Consider the following 24,178-nt stretch of genomic DNA (forward strand, 5'->3'; position numbering starts at 1 on the left):
ATGGTCCTGCTAATATAGGGGTCAATCTGTATTTATATTTATTTATTTAAAGCTATTTTACCTTGCCAGAAATCCAAAGATATACCAATAGATCCTGATCTATCTTCTTAATATGTCTATCGTGGACATCTCTGGATGATCCTTATATGTTGAACTACATATGTTGAACTACTATGATCACCAGGGCAACTCATATATCTATCCGTATCTGTGTGTGTTCAGTAATGCTTATTAGAATTATAGAGTTGGAAGATAACTCAAGGACCTACCTTATTGAGTGCCTTCAAGTCATTTGAATGTATTGTAATCCTATCATGGGGTGCTTTTGCATGGGAGGGGGGTGGCACTCTCATGATTTCATAGCATTGGGCCATGATGTTTTTTTAATTTCTTTTTATTTATTTTGAACATTTTTACCCCGCCCTTCTCAACCCCTAGGAGGACTCAGGGCAGGTTCCAATTGGCAACAATTTGATGCCGCATCATAAAATACAAAACAGCAATTATAACAGTTAAAAAACATAAAAATTAAAGTGGTGTCAAATTGTATTCATTCCATAATGTAGGTGTGATGCTTAAGGGCCATCTGATCCAACCTGTCATGTTGTGTGCCTTCATTTCCAACTGATGGCAACCCTATCGTGTAATTTTCTTGGCACAATTTGCTCGGAGGGGGGGTTGCCTTTGCCTTTCTCTGAGGCGGAAGAAGAGAGATCTGCCTATAGTGGGTTTCTGTGGCTAAGGGAGGTCTCCAAAGTCATAACCCAAAGTTCAAACCATTACAAGCATGTGCTCTGTAAGTTTCAGATCTGTACAGGTAGAGAGAAGACAAGACTGAAATATCTCAGGAATTCCATTCACTCCATCTGAGATTCCTCCCCCCCCCCCCCCCCCCCCACTATCAGGAGACACTTTGGAGGCACCTGCTTTGGTCAGACCTCACCTGGAAGACTGTGTCCACATTTCAAGAAGTATATTGACAAGTTGATCATAAATTACACAGGGCAAAGGCTTGTCTATAAAGCCAAGTTATTAAACTGTTCCAAAAGGCTTTGAGGGTGGGGGCGGTTAAGCTAATTTCTCTAGGAAGGGTATTCCTCAGCCAGGGGGCCACCACCAAGTATTCCCTCTCTCTTATGCCTAGCAACCACGCTTGAGATAGTGGTGGGACCGAGAGAAGGGCCTCCCTGCCAGATCTCAGAGCCCACACCAGTTCATAGAAGGAGGTGTGGTCTCGAAGGTAGATTGGACCCAAAGCGTGTTTGGCTTTATAGGTAATAACATGCATCTTTAATTGGGCCCAGATACTTATTGGAAGCCAGTGGAGCTGCTTTAATGGGGGCATAGTGTGCTCCCTATAACTATCCCCAGTTAGCAATCTAGTTGCTGGCCTTTGGACTAACTGCAGTTTCTGAACCATTTTCAAAGGCAGCCCCACATAGAATGCTTTACAGTAGTCCATTCTGAATGTAACTAAGGTGTGGACCACCATGGCCAAGTCAGGCTTTTTGAGGTATAGTTGCAGCTAGTGCATTAATATATGTGCAGTGCACATAGGAATTCGTTCATGGTTTTTTTTTTCAAACTATAGCCCCGCCCCACCCAACAGTATAGGGGGCTGTGAAATGGCCCTTGGCTGAAAAAGTGTGAGGATGTTTAACTTGGAGAAAAGAAGGCTGAGAGGAGATATTATAGCTATGTTTTAATCTTTGACAGGCGGTCACATTGAGGAGGGGGGCACGTTTTCTGCAGTTCCATTGAGCAATGGGCTTAAATGGCAGGAGGAAAAGATTCCACCTAAACATTAGAAAGAGCAAATGGTGAGACAGGCTGGGCAGTGGTATGAGCTGCCTTTGAGGCATGTGGAGCCTCTTTCTCTGGAGCAGTCTCAACCTGATGGTCGGGACCCCCTGGGGGGGCATGAGGGGGTATCAGAGGGGTTGCCAAAGCCCATCAGGAAACATAGTATTTTCTGTTGGTCATGTGGGTTGTGTGGAAACTTTGGCCGAGTTCTATTGTTGGAGAGGTTCAGAATGCTCTTTGATTGTAGGTGAACTATAAATCCCAGCAACTACAACTCCCAAATGTCAAGGTCTATTTTCCCTAAACTCCACCAGTGTTCACATTTGCACATATTGAGTATTTGTGCCAAGTTTGGTCCAGATCCATCACTGTTTGAGTGCTCTCTGGATGTAGGTGAACTACAACTCCAAAACTCAAGGACCACCAAACCCAGTATTTTCTGTTGGTCATGGGAGTTCTGTGTGCCAAGTTTGGTTCAATTTCATCATTGGTGGGGTTCAAAATACTCTTTTATTGTATTTGAACTATAAATCCCAGGAACTACAACTCCCAAATGTCAAGGTCTATTTTCCCTAAACTCCACCAATGTTCACATTTGGGAATATTGAGTATTCATTCCAAGGTGATCCAGATCCATCATTGTTTGTGTCCTCAGTGGTCTCTGGATGTAGGTGAACTACAACTCCAAAACTCAAGGCCTACCAAACCCTTCCAGTATTTTCTGTTGGTCATGAGAGTTCTGTGTGTCAAGTTTGGTTCAGTTCCATCGTTGCTGGGGTTCGGAATGCTCTTTGATTGTAGGTGAACTATAAATCCCAGCAACTACAACTCCCAAATGACAAAATCCAAAACCAGTATTCAAATTTGGGTATATCGGGTATTTGTGCCAAATTTGGTCCAGTGAATGAAAATACACCCTGCTTATCAGATATTTATTATTTACATTACGATTCGTAACAGTAGCAACATTACAGCTATGGAGTGGCAACAAAAATAATGTTATGGTACATGAGGAACTGTATTGGGAAGGTTGAGAACCACTGCTCTGGGGGCTTTGAAGCAGAGGCTGGGTGCTCTCCGCTTTTCCTGCGGGGCAGTGGGGTGTGCTGGGTGGCCCTTGGGGGCCCCTCCTCCCCTCTCGAGGCTGCTCCTCTGAGTCACGCCCAGCAGCCCTCCTCTCCTCCGCCTTGGGTGGCAGGAGGGCAGGGCGCGGAGGCGGAGGCTGGGCCGGGCTGAAGGCCGAGGCGAGCTCCTCCCTCCTTCCCTCCTTCCTTCCCTCCCTCCTTCCCTCCCCGCCCCTTCCCTCCAGAGCCAGGCGTGCCCACAGCACTGGCAGTCGCTCCAGGGCCGCCAGAGAGATCGGCGGGACGGCAACGCGGGCCTCGGCAAAAACAGCAGCAGCAGGAGGAGGAGGAGGAGGACCTTCTGCCGAGCCTTTCCGCCTCCTTTGCCTCGGCCCTGGGCATTAGCGGGACCTTCTCGCGGGGGATAACAGGCGTTCGGCTGCGGCGCAAGGATCTGCCTTTGAGGAGGAGGAGGCGTCGGCTGCTTTCGGAGGCTTGCTTTCTCGGAAGGGGGCTTGCCTTTGGGGACTTCGGGCCAACGCGGCGCCCAGGTGAGGCTCCTGGCAAGGGAAAGGCCGGGAAGGAGCCCCCAGGCCCGGAATGGCCTTTGGAGAAGTCGGGGGGACCCTTGGAGGAAGGTTTCGGGGCGCAACGAGGCTTCGGCAAAGCGAGAGGACATTTCAGGCTCCTCTTGAGGCACACACATGTTGTTTTCCTCCCCCTCCCTCCCCCTCATCTGAGCCCATTGTCCTTCTAGGCAGGATACGACCCAGAATAGAAACAAAGGGTGCATTTACACTGCCGAATTCATCCAGTTTCATACCACTTTAGCTGCCGTGGCTCAGTGCCATGAACCCATGGAGGATGGTCGTTTGGAGAGGCGCCAGCGCTCTTTGGCAGAGAAGGCTGAAAGGACAGTTTCCATGATTCCATAGTATTGAGGCATAGAGTGATATCAAACTGCATTAATGCTACAGTGTAGATGTGGGCCCCAAAAGGGTTGTCATGCTTGGGTTGCGCAAGGCAGACTTAACCTCTGGCCATCCCAGATGTAAAAAGGAGCCCCCGGTGGCGCAGTTGGTTAAATTCCTGTGCCAGCAGGACTGAAGACCGACAGGTCGCAGGTTCAAATCCAAGAGAACACAGATGAGCTCCCTCTATCAGCTCCAGCTCCTCATGCAGGGACATGAGAGAAACCTCCCACAAGGATGGCAAAACATCAAAACATCTGGGCATCTCCTGGGCAACGTCCTTGCAGACAGCCAATTCTTTCACACCAGAAGCAACTTGCAGTTTCTCAAGTCGCTCCTGACATGACCAAAAAAGAAAATCCCAGATGTGGATAGGAATGACATCCCTTTTGTGTCCTTTGCTGTTTTGGTGTCAGTTTTGGCCTCCCTGACAAGCCGGAAGTCCTTCAACAGATCTCTTTGCTTTTTTTTTACTATTCTCTGGAGTTCTTTCCAAGCCAGGCCCTTGGGATTCATTAGAAACAGGAAGGATTTGTATACATTCTATACAATGGTAGAATCCCTTATATAAAATGGCAAAAACAATGTTTGCCTTATGGACTCTTAGATGGTTGGATCCGTGGATGCAGAACCCATGGAAACCAAGAATTGATTAAATATAAATAGAGAGCAAACAGTCATATTCCATAAAAACCAATCTATAGTCAAAAGATTGAAGGGCCATGTAGGGAAAACCTCATAGAAATCAGGGGCCCCTGACGGTGGTGGTTTTCTAGTTCTTTTTCCTGTCTTTGGCACCACTTTGGGTAGAAATCAAGCCCTAAACATGTTTCAGTGATTCTTTGTTTTCTTTATATTTTTGAATATGTTTTGGAAACAGGAAGTCAGATCCATGTGTTCCTTTTCTGTCATTTTGATATTCTGTGTGAGTTATATATATAAAAAAGTGATGTAAATAATTCCCAGTGTTATTATTTTTCTCATCAATCTGATCACTGGGTTGCTGTGAGTTTTCCAGGCTGTATGGCCATGTTCCAGAAGCATTCTCTCTTGGCATTTCACCCACATCTATGGTAGGCATCCTCCAAGATGGTGAGGTCTGTTGGAAACTAGGGCTGTCTGGCTGTGTTCCAGAAGCATTCTCTCCTGGCGTTTTGCCCACATCTGTGGCAGGCATCCTCCGAGGTGGTGAGGTCTGTTGGAAACTAGGCAAGTGAGGTTGATATGTCTGTGGACTCTCCAGGATGGGAGAAAGAACTTATCAATAATTTAAAGTCATATTCAGAACAACAAAACCTCTCAGATATTCACTTGTTGCAGTATATTTGTAGTTTGGTGACTGTGTATTGTCGAAGGCTGTTATGCCCAGAGTCATTGGGTTGTTGTGAGTTTTCTGGACTGTATGGCCATGTTCCCAAAGCATTTTCTTCTGACGTTTTGCTCACATCTATGGCAGGCATTTTCAGAGGTTGAGGGATCTGTTGGAAACTAGGCAAGTGGGGTTTATATATCTCTGGAATGTCCAGGCTGGGAAAAAGAACTGATCAATATTTTTTAGTCATACTCAGAATAACAAGGCCTCTCGGATATTCATTTGTTGCAGTATATTTGTAGTTTGGTGACTATGTATTGTCGAAGGCTTTCATGCCTAGAATCACTGGGTTGTTGTGAGTTTTCCAGGCTGTATGGCCATGTTCCCAAAGAATTCTCTCCCGATGTTTTGCCTCCATCTATGGCAGGCATCCTCAGAGGTTGTGAGTTTGGTGACTGTGAGGTTGTGAGTTTGAGGACTGTTTGCTCCTCTTTTCTAAAGGAGGCTTTCCTGCCTGTAAGCCTTCATTCAGTAAACACTCCCCTTTAGAAATTTAATTTGAGCTGCTCTCTATCCAAGCGGGGATGGCATTTGCACATGTTGCTTTGGATGTGGTGCTGTGATTGGAGGAAAGAAGGAGCTGTTGTGTAACTGTCAGATATTTTTTTTTCAAACCAAAAGGTATGGCTTCTTGCATTGCAGCTCACCCTTTTGTGTGGGCGGGCAGCTCATTTGCTTGCTAAGTGCGGTGTTGCACAGTCACATTTGCAACGCACATTCGTTGCATCTTCCACGGCATCTGAATGTGTTTGTCCGAAATTAGCTGGTGTCATTCTGCACTGGAAAACAGTATTGCACCAGGAAATGATTTCATTTCTAGTGATCCTGGATGTTTAAAATGTCACCTGCTCATCATAATTTAGAATGAGAAAGTCCCATCTGACTGTAAATAAACATTGGTCACAAATGGTTTTCTTATGTCTACAAGGAAAGTTACCAAATATTACTCAGTTTGTCAATAAAGACTAAATCCTTTGTCAGATTGTGAACGCACAATCTTTAGTGATAGGGCCTGTTTACTTGCAGTAAAACAGGTGACACTGTCTAACAGTGGAAGGCTAAGGCCCAACCTTTTCCATGAAATCTTAAGATGTTTCCTATCGTTTTAGGCCAGCCCTGTGGAACTGTATGTTTCAGAATTCATATTGCTCTTGCTTTACTTCCATAGATCGTTCTTCTATCTTCAAACAGGGAGTGATTCTATTTAAGCTCACTGTATTTGTTCCTTTCCTTTAAAAAGGTGCATCTCTTATATCAATGCCTTTCGTTTTGCTTTGCTCCTTTGCGGAGGGCATTGAGAAAATATAAGAAATGGAAATACAGTATGTTAATCTTTGAAAGCCTCTAATGTTGGTTTCTACATGATTGAGAATTATCTCTTTGCCTACAGGATTTCTAGTTGCTTCTGTGGAAATCTAGCACCATAGATTACAGATGGTTTTACTAAGATATACCTCGCTGTCTTGATGTGTTTTTAAGAACCTTATCTGCAAAATTAATGCAAAACATATTAATCTGGTGTGGAGGTGAGGAGATGATTTGCTCAAGAGATTCGTTGTTAATTCTTATTTATATCTTACTGAGGCAAAAAAAAATCAGTTAATTGTTCTGCATTGTTATGTATAAGGTAATCTTCAGATTATCTGATTCTGGGGATTCTGTTAAACCTGAACATATAGATGGCTAAACTTCAGTTTTAGGTAATGTTGCAGTTGAGACTAGCAGTTAAACCCCAAAGCCAAAGCCTGTTTGACACTTAAAAGGGAAATAAGGAACTTCAGAAAAAAGCTAATCAAACTTTGTTTTTTTTAAAAGGTGCTGTCAATAGTTGCAAAACTCCTAACAATGGTATTTTAGGAGTAGTGGCAGTTCTTGATAAATATTGTCCACATTCAATTTTCAGCTTTTTTCATATTTGGGAACTGCAGTATACAAATCAGGCTACTGATTTCTTTTCTTTGTTTATTTGTTTTCCGTCATTTGAATGGATAGTTTAACAGTCATAAAAACTAAAATGGCTTGTCAGTGTTTTATTGTTAGGGAATTTTACAAAATCAGCTAGAGAAAGGAATGCGAAGAGGAATGGAAGATTACTCTTTATGTTGTCAAAGGCTTTCATGGCTGGAATCACTGGGTTGCTGTGAGTTTCTGGGCTGTATGGCCATGTTCCAGAAGCATTGTCTTCTAATGTTTCACCCACATCTATGGCAGGCATCCTCAGAGGTTGTGAGGTCTGTTGGAAACGGGCCAGCTAACACTTCCCAACAAGGGATTTCCCCAGGCAGGAAGCATCCAGGCTTTGAAGCTGCAAGGCCATTTAATGCTAATCAAGGTGGCAAATTTCCACATTCACACTTGCCTCAAGAAAATAAGAGTTCTTTCTCCCACACTGGACATTCCACAAAGATATATACCTCACTTGCCTAGTTTCCAACAGACCTCACAACCTCTAAGAATGCCTACCATAGATGTGGGTGAAACGTCAAGAAAGAATGCTTCTAGAACATGGCCATACAGCCCAGAAAACTCACAGCAACCCAAATGACTCTTTAATGTTATAAACTGGTTGGAACTACAGTAAAATTACAACAAGTATGTTTTCTTTTAAACATGGCTTTTGTTAGGGAAATACAATCAAATGAATACATTCCTGCATGTGTTCAGAAAACTGGTAACAAAGAAGAAGATAAGGGTTAATCCAGTTTAATGGCAAAGCATTTGCACTCATTATAACAAAGCAGCTACGCCCCATACCTCTGCTTTCATGGCATTTTCTGTGAGCCTTGTATATTGACTACACATATTCAAGCCCTACCGCAATTCCATCAACTAGAGGTTTAAGAGAATTAGTCAAGAAACCTCACATTATTGTATTCCCAGCACTACTGAGAATCACTTCCCCCTACTGTACTGGAGCCTGTCTGTGAGCTTTTTAAACGTCATCCTTTAAAGGACTTGTAAAAATAGTGTACAGATGCCCAGAAAATGTAGTGGACCCAAGTTTTCTGCCCCAGACAGCACAGAGAAACACTGCAGAATTAATGCAGTTTGTCATTGCTTTAATTGCCATGGCTCAATGCTATAAGATGAAGGGAGTTGTAGTTAGGTGAGGCACCAGCATTCTTTGGTAGAGAAGACTGAAGACTGTGACTAAAACTAGGCCTACAGTATTGGCAGTTGGTTCTGTATATGGGCTGACCACCTAGACAGGTGAAAATCTTCATTCAGCTTGGGTATGAATGAATGAATTTTATTGTTACAGTCCTATAGCACCAAAAGTGTAAAACTTTAAAACCTTGAAAACAGAGTTTGGGTAGGAATTGATACAAGCTGATACGTTGATCTAGGACTCTATTTCTGGAATTCAGTTGGTACCTTTACTTTTGCCTTGTAGCTTTTGTAGGTCTGTTGTAGTCATTGGAGTAAATAAGGGTGGAATTAGAGTTTGCTAAACTGGAGAACCACAGATTGTATCTTTCTTGTGGCTGAGAAAATCCGGAGCCAAGATTGATAAAAAGCATCTCCTCCCTCAATCATATGCCTTTCAGTAATGAGTAGTAATACTCAGATCTCTTGTATGGAAATGAATTTAACCAGTATGAGAAAGATTTTGTTCCAGCCAAAATGCTATGTTTGTGTTGTATATTTTCAAGTTGCTTGTCACCTTACAATGACCTCATTAATTTTATAAGGTTTTCTTAGGAAAAGTATGCTCAGAGGTGCTTTTGCCAATTCCTTCCTCTTAGGCCCCTTCTACACTGCCATATAAAATCCAGATTGTCTCCTTTAAACAGGGGCAGAAGATAAGCTGAGTAGAGCTAATAATTTAAACATGATTCCCAATTTATTACAAATTTGAACTGTTGGGAGGTTACAATTGGTTTTAAGATATTGTTTTCCTTTAAACTACTACTGAAAAGAAATTCTCTAAGGGACCTTCCACACTGCCATATAATCCAGAATATCAGGGCAGATCATCCACATTATCTGCTTTGAACTGGAATATTTGAGTCCACACTGCCATATAATCCAGTTCAAAGCAGATCATCTGGATTTTGTACAGCTGTGTAGAAAGTGCCTTAGGCCTCTTCTACCCTGCTCTATATCCCATGATCTGATCCCAGATTATCTACTTTAAACTTAATTATATGAGTCTCTACTTCCAGATAACCTGGGATAAGTAGATAATCTGGGATGAGATCCTGGGATATAGGGGCCTTCCACACAACCCTATATCCCAGAATATCAAGGCAGAAAATCCCACATTATCTGCTTTGAACTGGAATATATGGCAGTGTAGACTCAGAAAACCCAATTCAAAGCAGATATTGTGGGATTTTCTGCCTTGATATTCTGGGATATAGGGCTGTGTAGATGGGCCCCTAGGGCAGTGTGGAAGGGGTCTATGACAAACTGTTCATAATTACCCGATGATGATTAGTCTCACCTTTAAATAGCAGTATCGTTTTCAGGTATTTTAAGCTCTTCAGTCTAAATATTTTTAGTCAATTATTTCAGTGATAGAAACAAAGGGGTCATTCTGCATGTATTTAGGTAGTAAATAGAAAGTACAGAGAAGATGAAATATTACCAATCCAGCAACTGCGTGAGATGCATTAGATTGATCTCCTGGTGAATTATTCCTGGAGAAGACCTTGAGTAGGCTGGGCAAAAGTTGAAACATTGCCTCCCTTCCAAAGTCAGGTCACACATTCTTGAGAAATTCCTCACTATTTAAAGGAAGTTTCATTAGGTGAGGTATTGATAAGAGAAGTAGTGGTATTAAAAGGTGGTCCTTAAATATAGTGGTATTGTTGCTATAATTTTGTGTAACTGCAAAATCTAAATTGGTCTCAGTTTAATGTAGCCTCCTCTAAATGAAGGCACACTGTGATACCCATGAATGCCCTCTTTGTATGCTGTAAAAGCCAAAATGTTTAGGTATAAACTGAGACTGTGCGTCTTATTGTTTCTGTCAATAAACAGTTCCTATGAATTTTGTTTTCTTGTTTAGATGAGTGACTTTGGACTCAAGAACATGGATCAAGTAGCACCTGTATGCAGTGTTTATAGAGGGCTGCTCAAGGTAAGGCATTAATCAAATTCTCAATAATAGGTAGTTTAATATCTGCACAGGGCATATCACTTGAATGCATTGCACTCTCAGGTAGTAGAGATAGTATGCATTGTGGGAGAACTAATCCACCAGCAGCAATACTTTCCATTGTGAAAGGAAGGCTGCTTACCTTGTGAATTCAGTGAAGCAATAATTGGTAATGACGACAGGAATGGAACAACGGAAAATGATACTGGATTGTGGTTTAAACGATGAGACGACGTGAATGGCTTTTTGTATTATTGATATTGTTGATGTTTCTGATGATGATGTTTTTGGTTATTGCTAGATTGATATTTTAGATTGTGTCTTGAATATTGAATCTTGTTCTTTCTATGTTGTACACCGCTGTGAGTCGCCCCCGGGCTGAGAACAGCGGTATATAAGCAAAGTAAATAAATAAGTAAATAAATAAATAATCAATGTTTTAATATGTGAGGAGAGAAAATAATAGAGTTATAAGAAATAGCTTTTCTCATTTGTTTACAAAGTAAAAACTGAATTCTTGGTGGATATTTCAGTAAAAGGGTTGGATAAGCTAAACACTTTGCTGGAATAGCCAAAGTTTTAATATGGTAGTGTTCCTGTAGTATTTGTATGTGCAGTTGAGTCTTATTTACACCAGAGTAGTACTTAATCCGAGAGGATGTTAGACTTCAGTTTCCATTATCAGCATGATAGTCAGCATGACCATTGATCACATATGTATGAAGTTGTGTATCAGGTCCCCACTGTGATACAGTAGACTCTCAGTTAACTGGCATGCAAGCAAATGAAACTCTCAAGCAACTGGCAAAAAATAATACTTAATTTTTAAATAATAATATTTTTATTTTTATAACCCGCCCTCTCTCCCTGAAGGGGCTCGGTTTTTATAATACAGTAAAACAACACTTGTTACATTAAGTTACATTTGTCTTTATTTGTCTTTAATTACTGTATTTAATACAAGTCAGTATAGAATTTATAATATAGTATTATATTAGTCAGGCCTATTTTTAATAGTAACTCTCAAAAAACCAAAGACTATATCTGCCAATTCCCATGAGTGCTGGTTAACTGAGAGTCCACTGTATATATACAGAATGTTAACATATAGTTTAAAAACTCAGCTTTGTCTACTTTTGGCATGTGTTGATATTTTAACACAATTTATTAAAATCACTCAATGCCTTCTGTGATTCACAACTTTGGATTCTTGTCAGTGCTGTTTAAAATTCAAAATGTTCAAGGCACTGTCTTCTCAAAGGCTTTCATAACTGGAATCACTGGGTTGCTGTGAGTTTTCCAGGCTGTATGGCCATGTTCCAAAAGCATTCTCTCCTGACGTTTCACCCACATCTATGGCAGGCATTAGGATGTCTGTCATAGATGTGAGCAAAACTTCAGGAGAGAATGCTTCTGGAACATGGCAATACAGCCCAGAAAACTCACAGCAACCCATTGTTCAAGGCACTGTTTGCAGAATGTTCTGCAGAAATTGCCTTAACTTAGTAACAACTTGTGAAGAGGCTGCATTTCCCCTTAGGCCAGCTGCATAATAATATAAATGTAGGCTTGTAATAGATGCTTATTAACCTGGGCTGTGTTGTACTCTACGCTCGTCGGCCTTGTCATGTGACAAAGCATATTAGAGGCATAATGGTTGACTCATATCAGCCTTCGGGGCACAGTTCCATCATTGTATGGCTGTTCCCAGTATTTCAGGATTTCTCAATGAGTGCTATTTTCCACTACTCTTTAGCAATTTTGGCACAGAAAACGAAATTGTGTTGCTCATGAGTTTGGTAGGCTTTCATGCATGCAGCTATTAAACAAACTCACTATACAGTTTAGTTTCATGCTTTAAAAATGCAACTTAATGTTTAAAGTACAGTGTCCCTTTTACTCATCCATATAAAGCTACATTTTTTCCAGTGACTCAGTGTAAGGGTCACTTATTTATACAAAACACAGGAGTTTCCAGATTTATGTTGAAAGAGCTTGGCCTTTCCCCTAGGTACTGAGGATGACTCATATCTTTTATCTAATAGCACTGGAGGAGGGGGGGGGGGGCTATTGTGTGAGAAGGCTAGACAGCTGGCTTATAATTAATCTGATGTAACCATTAATCAAGAGAGTTTGGGATTCTTAATGTTGTAGTTTTTATGCCTGTATATGAACAGTTTCTTTGTCCTGGGCTATATCATTTTGACTACATTACGCTTAGAGTTTCTACTACTGAAATCAACCATTGGAGATCCTTATCTGAGAAATATATTTTGTTCATGTTACCACCTCCATGGTCTTTCTTCAAAGAAAGAGGGAAATCGGTACAAAACATCTTGAATTGGCAAAAAAATCTTGAAATGCAGCTGTTGTCACAATTTGAAATGTATAAAGAGAAAAACAATGCAGCGCCAAACAGGTATACTTGCATACCTGATAGTAAGCCTTTTCAAACTCAGAGAAGCTTCCTTGAATAAGCATGGATAGAGTTACATTGTAAAAGGTTTTTTAACAGGGAAACACACATAGTATCAGCTGAAAGTCAAACACGTTTTTCTTGGAAAAACCACTTAAACCATGAGCCTCCCAAAACACTGCTTACATTTGTTTTTAAACAGATTAGAAAGTAATTTTAATCCTTTCTCTCAATTGTCCTAGAACTGCAACAAAGATGATAGTGCTGTCTTTTTCCTTCTTGTGTGTCTTAAGTTCTGTTTAACAATATTTTACATACAAGTGAACATTTGTATGTAATTAGACTTGTCACTGTGCACATGGGTCTTTCCGTGTTCTGATACTTTTTTTTGTAAAATATTTGATTTTTTAAAAAGGAAAACAAACACTTTATAAGTTGAAGTTTTAATTACAGTACAATCCCCGTATCCATGGGGCATATATTTTAGGACTTTGCATGGATATGCAAAATCATGAGTGATAGGGAAATCTATTGAGCAAACAACATCTGGTGGAAGATTACCATAGAGTCACACTGGAGGACTTAGAAAATGCCTAGAGTGGATATATTTTCTTAGAAAGGAACTGTGGGTACTGGTCCCACAGATAAGGCAGATTGTACTGTATTTCTGCATTACAGGGGTTTGGACTCAGTGGCCCTTGTGGTCTTTTCCAGCTCTATGATTCTATAGTTCAGATGACCTTAATTGGTCAAAATGGCTATGGTCTCCTAGAGCAGTGGTTCCCAACCTGTGGGATCTCAGATGTTTTGGCCTTCAACTCCCAGAAATCCTAACAGCTGGTAAACCGGTTAGAATTTCTGGGAGCTGTAGGCCAAAATACCTGGGGACCCACAGGTTGAGAATCACTGTCTTAGAACAATGGTTCCCAACATTTGGTCCTCTGGGTGTTTTGGACTTTAGCTCCCATAATTCCTAAAAGCTGGTAAAGCTGGCAAGGATTTCTGGGAGCTGGAAGTCCAAAACAGCTGGAAGACCAAAGGTTGGGAACTACTGTCATAGAATGTACTCATCCACATCAGGTTTCAGGTTCTACTAGAAACTAATAAAAAGGCACATGAGAAACTTGTAGTAAGTCTCCTGTTGTAAGCATACTCACTCACTATAAGGACTGAAGGCAGTGTTGTAATTATGGGAGCACTGGAACTTCTTAGTAGAATTTATTTTTAAATGTTTTTAAAATAAGACTTTAGATACAATCTACTTACTATAAGCCACTTTGAACCCCATTCTGGGAGAAAACAGAGTAGAAATGGAATATAAAAATAGTACATATTGATTTGGTCCAAAAAAAAGCTCTTCAACATCCTAGATTTGTATGTGAGGATTTTCTCAACTAAACTGGAGTTTTAAGGGAACCGTCAATTATTTGTATGTTGCTGGTATCATGGAAGATATATACAGAATATCAGTGTTAGGATTCCTTAATGGTGATTTGCATAAATATATTGCACAGATTTCCCAAAATATATACTAAAAAGTTATCCCTGTGCTAACTAGTAAACGAAGTTTAATTCAGAGTGTTATGTGGTGTGGTGGTCTAATCATCAGATTCTGACTCAAGAGGCCAGGGTGGAATTCCATGTACTGGATGACCTTGGACATGTCACATTCTCCCAGCCTCAGAGAATGGCCTTCTGAATAAATCTTGTGAAGAAAGCACTGTAATAGGTTCACCTTAGAGTCACCATAAGCTGGAAAGTCATATTCCACTTTGTCAGAAGATATTAAAGTTGTGTTGATACCCTAAAATACTTATATTAAATTGTATTTTTCTTTATTTTCAGCGGCAGCCTGCGTTTGATAGCTTTGAAAGTGCAAATTCTCTGTTTATGGGATACTTTCCCTCTTTAAATGAAGATCAGACACTTCAGGAAGTGCCCACGGGCCTTGACTCTATTTCTTATGGTAAGTACTAGTTTTATAAAAATAACAGATCAGATGGTCATGCTGATGAACCAAGCTAGGTCATTGGAAGATATTAGAACTAGTCCCTCTAAGTCTAGAACCGTAACCCTAAGTCATAACGAATTGAACTCCAGTTGACAGGGAACTTAGAGCTTCTACCAGTGTATAACGTCTAGTCATAAATGTAAGCAGGAAATGTCTTGGTAGAACATATACTTCCTATAATCAATGTCATTTCATAACTCATTCAAAATATGGAGACTAGGATGCAAAACAATAACTTCAAACTATAGGAAAGGAGATTCCATCTGAACATTAAGAAGAATTTCCTAACTCTGAGAGCTGTTCAGCAGTGGAACTCTCTGCCTCGGACTGTGGTGTAGGCTTCTTCTTTGGAGGCTTTTAAACAGAGGCTGGATAGCCATCTGACAGAGGTTCTTTGAATGCAATTTTCCTGCTACTTGGCAGGAGGTTGTACTGGATGGCCCACAAGGTCTCTTCCAACTCTATGATTCTATATGATAAGATGGGCATCTCATCTTATTTGTGCTTGTGGCTCCCTAACAAAATGGATTCATTGATTGACTCCTCAATTGAAATCCATAAGGATACCATTCCAAACAAAGACAAATTATAAATGTACTGTAGCATCTATCCTTAGAATAGATCAGAACTTGGAAAGGTTATTTTGTTACTGAAATTTCAGGAGTCTCATCAGGGCCCAAGAAACACCTTTTTCATAGAAAGTGTCTTGAATTAAAGTAATCAGAGTGAAGGCAGCAGTCCTTTCTTGAAGAATGGCAAAGTTACAGAACAATGTACAAGTAACTGCTTGGTTTATATAAATCAGTCTGATCCTATATTCTTTTCATATTTTTTCCAGTATTGAAGTGTCTATCTGTCATTTGCAAAGCAAAACAGCCTTCTAAAGAATGCTGTTTGACTAGTGATAAGTTTATAGACTAGCTTCACAAAGCAGTATGGATATTTCAACTCCTTTCACTCATCAGCTACAATTCTATTTGATTTATGCTTAGGCTAAATAAGTTACAGTTTAGGGCCTCAGTTTATGAGGCATCTGTAAATATTTGCCCATCAAACACACTCAAAGTCAACAGAAAATCTCTTAAAATAATGCACATTTTGGTGGTAGTGTGGCAACTTGACATAATATAACCCCCCCCCCCCCCCCCGGTGTGTCTTAATTGATCATGTTTACAATGTTCTTTTTTTTTTCTTTTCAGAATCAAATAACTGTGAGTTGCCCCTTTTAACTCCAAGTAGTAAAGCGGTGATGAGCCAAGCTTTAAAAGCAACTTTCAGTGGTTTTACCAAGGAACAGCGCAGATTGGGCATCCCAAGCAGTAAGTATATTTTCTTTCTAGTGTACAAGATTATGTAGATTGGACAGGAGTCAAAATGAGACTTTTTGCCATGTGGCACTCATATCCTAAACCAGTGGCTCCCAACCTTTTTTTGAGCAGGGACCACTTTCACCACTCTCCAACATTAGTACCATTGGTCAACTTTAGTTTCGGTTTGGTTATTTGGGGTGCTGATTCAGAAAATTGCACTAGATAAACCACATCTATCTAGTATAAAGAATATAGGGTCAGACTGATTTATATATGATACAGAACATATGCCATCCAGTAGTCGCTATCTGCTCACTCACAGAAAGCCATGCTTAATTTAGTAGTAATCATTCACGGGTAGTCATCCTCTCCCCTCCCACATCCCCATTGCCTCAGCAGTATAAGAGAGTTTTGTGTGACCAGTCGCTCTCGTTGCCACGTGGTTTTGAGGCAACGGTATAGTAATGGTGAGGCCGCGGATCTTATTTTGATTCTTTTGGACCACTGGTAGTCCATGGATCACAGGTTGGGAACCACTGTCCTAAACCCATTGGCCTCACTCTAATGTGTATAGACCCATGGAATCCATAAGTGTTGAGTTACCAAGTTCTCATTGATTTCTTTGATCTTTTCAAGTTGGGATTATTGCCTTAAGAGCATCACTTGATAGTAAGCATAGTTGATTTCAGTGGAATTTAAACAATTATATTTAGGCTTGTTGCCTGAATTGATTTACTAGAAGCTTCTCAGAAGTATGTGGAATCATATAGAAAAAAGAGGTAGCAGTAAGCTTCAGTGTTTGCTGTAGGAAATTACCCTGCTAATGCTAATTGTTGTCTCACTCCCTATAGATCCATGGTTATGGACCCAGCATCAGGTGTATCAATGGCTTCTCTGGGCTGCAAACGAATTTAGTTTGACAAATGTAAACTTTGAAAGGTTTGCCATGAATGGCCAAGAGTTATGCAACTTGGGAAAGGAGCATTTCTTGGAACTGGCACCTGATTATGTTGGTGACATTCTTTGGGAACATTTGGAGCAGATGATAAAAGGTAAATTGCAAAGCCAAAGTGATGTTTTAACATTTCTGGTGGATCAGCTTTTAACTGTTTTACAAATATTGGAAATTAAATCAAATATCAGGAGGGAAAGTAGACATTTGTTAGATTATTTATCAAAATGCTGTGGCTGCCTTTTTAAAAAATACATCTTTATAATCTTTTATGCCAAACTACAAAGCTTTAGTGTGAAAATTTCTGTGTGCTTTCTATTTGAAGAGATCATGGATTGAATCCGAACCTAGCCATGACTTAGACCTGAACATAAATATGACTAATTTAAATTCCCTTTCGTTTAAAGAGTACGACCAAAAGTATGACCAAGTTGGGATTCTAACTCACATGTATTCAAGAGAGAGCAATAGTAAAATATTTTAATTACTCTTGATGTAAGTGGAAAAGCTAAGAGAATGCTTATCATTAGTGTTCATTTAGGTTCCAGACCATTAAAAATATATTTGTCTGATAACATTAGACAAGAGAGAGTTCAGTTATAATGTATAATTATAACAAATACATGACATATTGCATAACATGTCAAAGTAAATTCTCCCAACCAATTGTATATTCAAAAATGCTTTGTTTGTTCATAGACAATGAAGAAAAGCCACAGGAACAGTATGTGGAAAATTCCCATCTCACTTCATCCCCACACTGGGTCAACAACAACACATTAGGTAAGTTTTTTTAATTAGGCAAATTGTCTTTATTCAAATAAAGTAAAAAAAACTGAACAGAGTTATATAAATACAATTTAATAATGTGATTTTGATGGTTCAAATCATTGACAAAAGACACAAATTGAATTAATTCAAATTACTACTTTGAAAGTTGTGGAAATTATTAAAGCAAATATGGGAACCTTTGACCCCCTAGCTGTTTTAGATAAAATATTCCAGACCATTAGCTGTTATGTGTGGAATTGATGGGAACTATGGGACAGACTATTTGGGGTGACAAAATTTCCCAAATTCAATTAATGTACTCCCAAAACCAAGAAGTAGTACCTGGCTGATCACATCTATATTTTATTTGTTCTGCAGTTTCAAAAACGTATAGAGATTATTAGTTATGAACCACAGTAGTTTAAAGGAAACATTACTGTCTTTGTGTGGAGAAAATTGATACCAGTGAGATTTGCTCCACTTGATGCTTAAAACCGAATGACAAACATCTGCAATAGTTTTAGGCCCACTTATGTATTCCTCTATATGGGAAGAACCTATCATTCTAGAGTCTGTAAGAACTGTTGACTTAAAATCAAATTGCATTTCCTTTTGTGTTTTTTAGGTATTGACATTGATCAATCCCAGTATTGTGCTCAAGTACCCAGCTATCCAAAAACCTTGAACTATCCAAAAACCAGCCTTCTAAGTGACTTATGCCAGACATCAACTGGACAAAATCTTGTTAATTTGAAGCAAGAATATCAGATGTTTCCTAAAGCGCAGCTAGAAACAGTCAGCATGAATTATTGCTCCATGAGTCAGGACTTTGCAAGAAACAGTCTGAACATGCTGTTGGATAACTCAAGTAAGTATATGCACTCTGATCATAATGCTGTTTAAAGTATAATTGAGTTAGGAGTTTAGAGATAGATGTCCCTAACATAAGAAAACAAATGTCATCTGCTCAAGTAATTCTATATTCAGATTCCCAGTCTTCTTGTAGAGTGCAGCAGATCATGTCATATCTTGTTACTGAGACACAAGACACTAGTTTTAATCAAAGGAGAATTGCTAGTGTTTTAAAAATAATTTATTTATTTTATTTATTTACTTTACTTGTATACCGCAGTTTCTCAGCCCAACAGGCAACTCAACACGATTTAAGTTTCAGTAAAGTCCAGCTCAGTTTGTTAAAAAAAAAAAAAGGTCAAAGGGTCACATTCACTTAACTACAATAAGCCTTAAGCATCTACTGGGTTTGATTTCAGGATGTTCCCCAAACCCCCAAGTACCAAAAATCATGGGTGCTAAATTCCCACTTTATACAATGGTGTGGTAAACTGGTGTCCCTTACCTAAAATGGTAGAATCAAGCTTTGCTTTTGATTTTTAATAAATATGTATTTTGAATGGTAGGATCTGCAGATATAGAGGGTTGACTGTATAGTTTCATATCATTGCTAGATAAAGTAGGAATTAATATTTGATTAAAACTAATGCTAATCAAAACTGGTCAATTGAACAACCATTCTAAATTATGGCACATTGTATACCTAGTAAAGTATGTTCTTTCTAATTTAATTGTGGGGAGGGCCACCAACATTGTAAATAAATTAGCATGGTCCAACTGAAATATGATAATCGCATGGTCCTCTAGATGTTATTGGATTGCATTTCCTAGTATTTGTCATTACTTGTTCTGCTCTGTAATTATTAATACGTTATTAATAATTAAAATATCAACAAAACCTCCAAAATAAGTGGACTTGTATTTATGGTGCTTTCCCAATTTTCCATTCAGGTAAACGCAGGGAACTTGATTCGAGTGACAGTGGCACAGAAAGTTATGAGAGCTCAGACTCATTGCTACAGTCTTGGAACAGCCAGTCCTCCTTATCAGACGTTCAGCGTGTGCCGTCCTATGAGAGTTTTGAAGATGACTGTAGCCCGTCACTGTGTCTAAATAAACCTACAATGTCCTTTAAAGACTACATACAAGAAAGGAGTGACCCTGTGGAGCAAGGGAAACCAGTTATACCAGCAGCAATTCTAGCAGGATTTACAGGTAAATCTTTATCTTTATATGAGAGTTAAAAAATCCCAATGTCCAGAACATTGAAATACTATTTTTGGTTGGTTTTTTGATTCCCAACTTCCAGTATCCACTTCTGGAGTTTGACAAATAATTAATTTTTCCAACTTCTACTAATATCTCATAAGAAAGGTGTATATTAAGTAACAAGCTTAACAACTTTGCTTTAACAACCGTATCTTGATCTTCACAGGCAGTGGGCCTATACAGCTATGGCAGTTCCTTCTAGAACTATTAACTGACAAATCGTGTCAGTCATTCATTAGCTGGACTGGGGATGGATGGGAGTTCAAACTTGCTGACCCAGATGAGGTGAGTAGTTCAGTTGTTATGGCTAAAAAGCGAGTTGTCTATTCTTAGAACCTGAAGAAGTAACCTTTCCAAGCTCTGCCCATTCTTATATAGGACTGTCAAGAAGGGCAGAGCAGCTACAATGTATCGTTCTAATGTACATCCCCCTATTATTGAGACTAAAAATCCACATTTCTAATTACATCAATTAGAAATGTGGAATTTTACTCTCAGTAATAGATTTCAGTGAGTGTGCCACTTACCTTTAGTCAGGTGTATAAACTTTGTCCGTAAGTGAGTCCCCCTCGGGGTGAGAAAAACGGTAAACAAATACTGTAAATAAATAAATAAATATTATAGGTACTTTGGTGCCTTTTACTGCAATTAGTTGCAATTCTATGCAATTGTGGTACTTCATATATGGTTTCAAATTTAGGATCCACTCTGAAGGTATTCAGAGTGGATTCAGTGCTTTGAAAACATCAAAGACCCAGATGGTCAGTTTGATATCAAGTGGCTTCTTTACAGTTAAAATATTATTACTTATTAAAAAGTTCCAGAACTTTATTTTGTTAGAAATTTTATTTGTATATAGATTTCAGATCTAGCATGATTTGTATTTGTTGTTCTTAGTTGTGTCCCAGTAAGCTATACCCATAAATACTGGTGGTTCAGTCTAATAGCACTTACAATCAGCTAATTGATTCTTTTGCCAAGTACTTTTAAATATGCAGGTTGTTGAGAGCACTTGCCTAAACTAAACCTGTTTTCCCCCACTATTTTGGCTTAAGGTTGCACGACGATGGGGCCGAAGGAAAAACAAGCCCAAAATGAACTATGAGAAGCTTAGCCGTGGCCTGCGCTATTACTACGACAAAAACATTATTCACAAGACTTCAGGGAAACGCTACGTATACCGTTTTGTGTGTGACCTACAGAACCTGTTGGGTTATACAGCAGAAGAGCTGCACGCAATGCTAGGAGTACAGCCAGACACAGAGGACTGAGACTGGCTGGTGACATTTATGCAAAATGCAAGAACACATGAACTGTTATTGAGACCTTCTGCATCAGTCATTGGTTTGATCCTCTGGCTGTTTAGGGGGGTCCACTCTTAGCCACCTTAAAGAAGTGCTTTTGTTGTTGTGGAAGGAAAGAAATTGCCTTATTCTTGGGCACTCTGGCTACATCTGTCCTCCATAACAGCATTGAGGTCAGCACAGTTCCTAGCTGTAATTTGAGCCTATGAAAGTGTCCGAGGGCTCGTTCTCTGTGTTGTGTACACTGCCATATCATTAAGGGTGTTTACCCCCTACCAAAGGCTGATAGCCATTGGCATTTCTAGCGCAAAAAAGAAATTCTCCTAAAATAGCAGCCTTGCGGATGTCAACATGTTGTGGTGTGTGCGAGCTTATAACAGAAAGAACGAGCTGTCCTTTGAGTAATTCAGGTGCTGAAGTGAATTTTCAGTGGGCATTCTTTCAAAGAACGTGTTTTACTACTTGGTGTCCACAGACAGGTTGCATAACCTCAGAACCAGGAGAAGCAATGACAGGCATTCCTCACAGGGATGGAGGAATTCATACTGTTTCAGACAGCTACATATGTCTGTGTGTATAATATGCATATGTGTATTTGTAAGCATGTTTGTACAATTTCCTGGCAATTTATGCTCCTATTTAATAGATATTATATACTGTAATTTAAACTCACGTAAACATGTGAATGAGGAAGAAAGTAAATGTTTCATTTTGGAACAGTAGCATCTGGAAGAATTCACTCTGTGGAAGGAGTTAATGAGATACAATAGAATAGGCGCATGCTAAGTGCCATTGTTGTACAAAATGGTGTGGTCACAGCTACCAAACTCTGGAAGTATTTTTTCCATAATCGACTAATAGTGCAGTCTACAGCATAAAAGCTCAGTTTGACTCCCCTCTCCCCTTAAATGAAATTGAAAATGCTAACATTGTTTAAAAACTATTTATTGATGGGTGTCTCCCATGCATGTCCTTTAAAAATGTATATACGATCTTTATTTTTCTCTCATGTCACTATTCCCTACCTTCTTTCCCTCACCTAGAATTATCCTGATTAAAATATGGATTCTATTTTTGGTAATGTTTCTGACTTCGTTTCAGTGATTTGGAGAAAGATGTGTAGCAGCTATTTTTACTGCCAAAAAGTTCACTGGAAAATGTGATTTGTAAGACTATTTTTTAATCTTGAGATTGATGTAAATGTACAGTGTGAGGTTTAAAAGTACCAAATTTTATTAAAACCTCTTGAACAAAGATCAGGAGCTGTGAACATTTGTTTACAATTTCTCAGCTGTCTTCAGATTTCTTGATCTGCTGATGCAGTTTTAAGTTTCTGATAAGGTGGCAAGAAATGATAATATCTTCTTACAAGTGCCAAAATGATGAGGCTAATCCAACATTGTATAGATAGTTAATGGAGGCAGAATATACCCACATCTGTGCCTTGCTTGAGAAGATTTGATGCTTCAATTGAACAAAATGGGCAATAACTGGAGACAGTGGTGAAGATGGAATATAATCTACAGTATAATCATCAAATTCTTCCCTGTGGAATTGTTTTGATTTAGACTTTGAAAGGAAAGCACTTCTTGGAGTTTGCATTAATTAGTGCAGGAACTTTTCAGAATAATTCAAAAATGTATTGAAATTTTCATATGAAACATGTTAAATGAACCAAGAGTAGTAGCATTTGCTACAGTTCTATGAATAGCCACTCTTGTTTACATAAATGAAATTGACACCCAATGGATCCTATATTTGAGCTTTTCATAACAGGAGCTTCCTAGCACTTGCTCTTATAGACTCTTTAAGAAGAGATGTTTAAAACATTGCTAATTTTCTCAGTGCTTGGAATGAGTTTTCATACAAGACTGTTCCCTTAAGATATCCTAAAAACATCTATGTTTCTTTGTAGAGGCTCTCCTACAAAGAAATAATGCTGTTTCTTAGAAGCTGTGGTTTTCACAATTTATATGCCAGACATGTGACTGATAAAAACACTGGGGGTGCAGATATATATCCTTGGAAATGGAAGAGATTCAAATTATAATTTGGTGCATGTGTTCCTTTTTATGAAGGAGGCTTGTATTTTGTTGGCACATGAGCATGTGAAATGTGATGGGAAGCCCACAACCTCAAAGCCTATGACTAAATATAATTTGCCTCCTGTAAAATGAGATTTTTTTCAAAGTCCAGATCTTTCTGAATAACGTTTTCTGTTGTGGCAGTTTGGGGGCAGGGATTTATTTCAAAGCATCTGCCTTCATCAATTTTGTGCTCTTTGCTTTGTAAATAATGTCATGGAATTTCAAACAGTGCAAACTGGGAGACTCCCTTGTATATCTGTATTCAGTGCAAAAGATGTGAAAGCCATTCATTAAATGACTATCAGCCTCCTTCCAGTAGACCAGAAGACCCAAAGCAAGGAAAGGTTAGATGAGAACCACCACTACTCTTAGTGTTCCCCCAGCAAGAGAAAGAGTATCCCTTTAGGCAACTAAACCAGGAAATCCCAAATGGATGGCCTCCCACTAGGATTTGCCTCCAGGGGCAAACCAAGAATGGGCAACTTGGAAGTCCCTGAACAGACTCAGAAGTGGAGTGGGCAGATCAAAAGACAACCTGGCAAAATGGCACTACCTAGAAGAATCCTCCATCTTGTGTGATTGCAGAGCAGAACAAAAAACTTTGCATCTGTATTCTTACCTACAGCGTCCTGCCTCATACATAGAGGAAGAATTGCTTAATGCTACAGACAATGTGGTCGCTGTTACCCGTTTTTGGTCTAAAATTATTTAACTGCTTGTTTTACTTGTTTTATTTATGCAATGCTTTTGACATGAAATACAAGTGCAAAAGATTTACTTCTCCCCAGCCTTGAAATCGATGGCAAAGCAATACACTGTGCTTTTTAGTCCAGATCCTCATCCAGGACCTACAAGTCTGAGCAGGATGATCACACAATGAAAATCATTATAG

The 24,178-nt window shown here is 39.4% G+C and overlaps 1 protein-coding gene across 1 annotated transcript; it reads left to right on the forward strand.

The window, feature by feature from the left end:
• Positions 1-3,091: 3,091 nt before the first annotated feature.
• ETS2 (ETS proto-oncogene 2, transcription factor) lies at positions 3,092-22,453 on the forward strand. Its single transcript, XM_060770324.2, has 10 exons — positions 3,092-3,418; positions 10,225-10,296; positions 14,576-14,696; positions 15,941-16,060; positions 16,903-17,103; positions 17,703-17,786; positions 18,400-18,642; positions 19,578-19,841; positions 20,062-20,180; positions 20,951-22,453. The coding sequence occupies exons 2-10, from the start codon at positions 10,225-10,227 to the stop codon at positions 21,164-21,166; spliced, it is 1,440 nt and encodes a 479-aa protein (XP_060626307.1). The 5' UTR covers positions 3,092-3,418; the 3' UTR covers positions 21,167-22,453.
• The last annotated feature ends 1,725 nt before the right edge of the window (positions 22,454-24,178 follow it).

Source organism: Anolis sagrei, chromosome 3 (genome assembly GCF_037176765.1).
Source record: "Anolis sagrei isolate rAnoSag1 chromosome 3, rAnoSag1.mat, whole genome shotgun sequence".
Lineage (NCBI taxonomy): Eukaryota > Metazoa > Chordata > Lepidosauria > Squamata > Dactyloidae > Anolis > Anolis sagrei.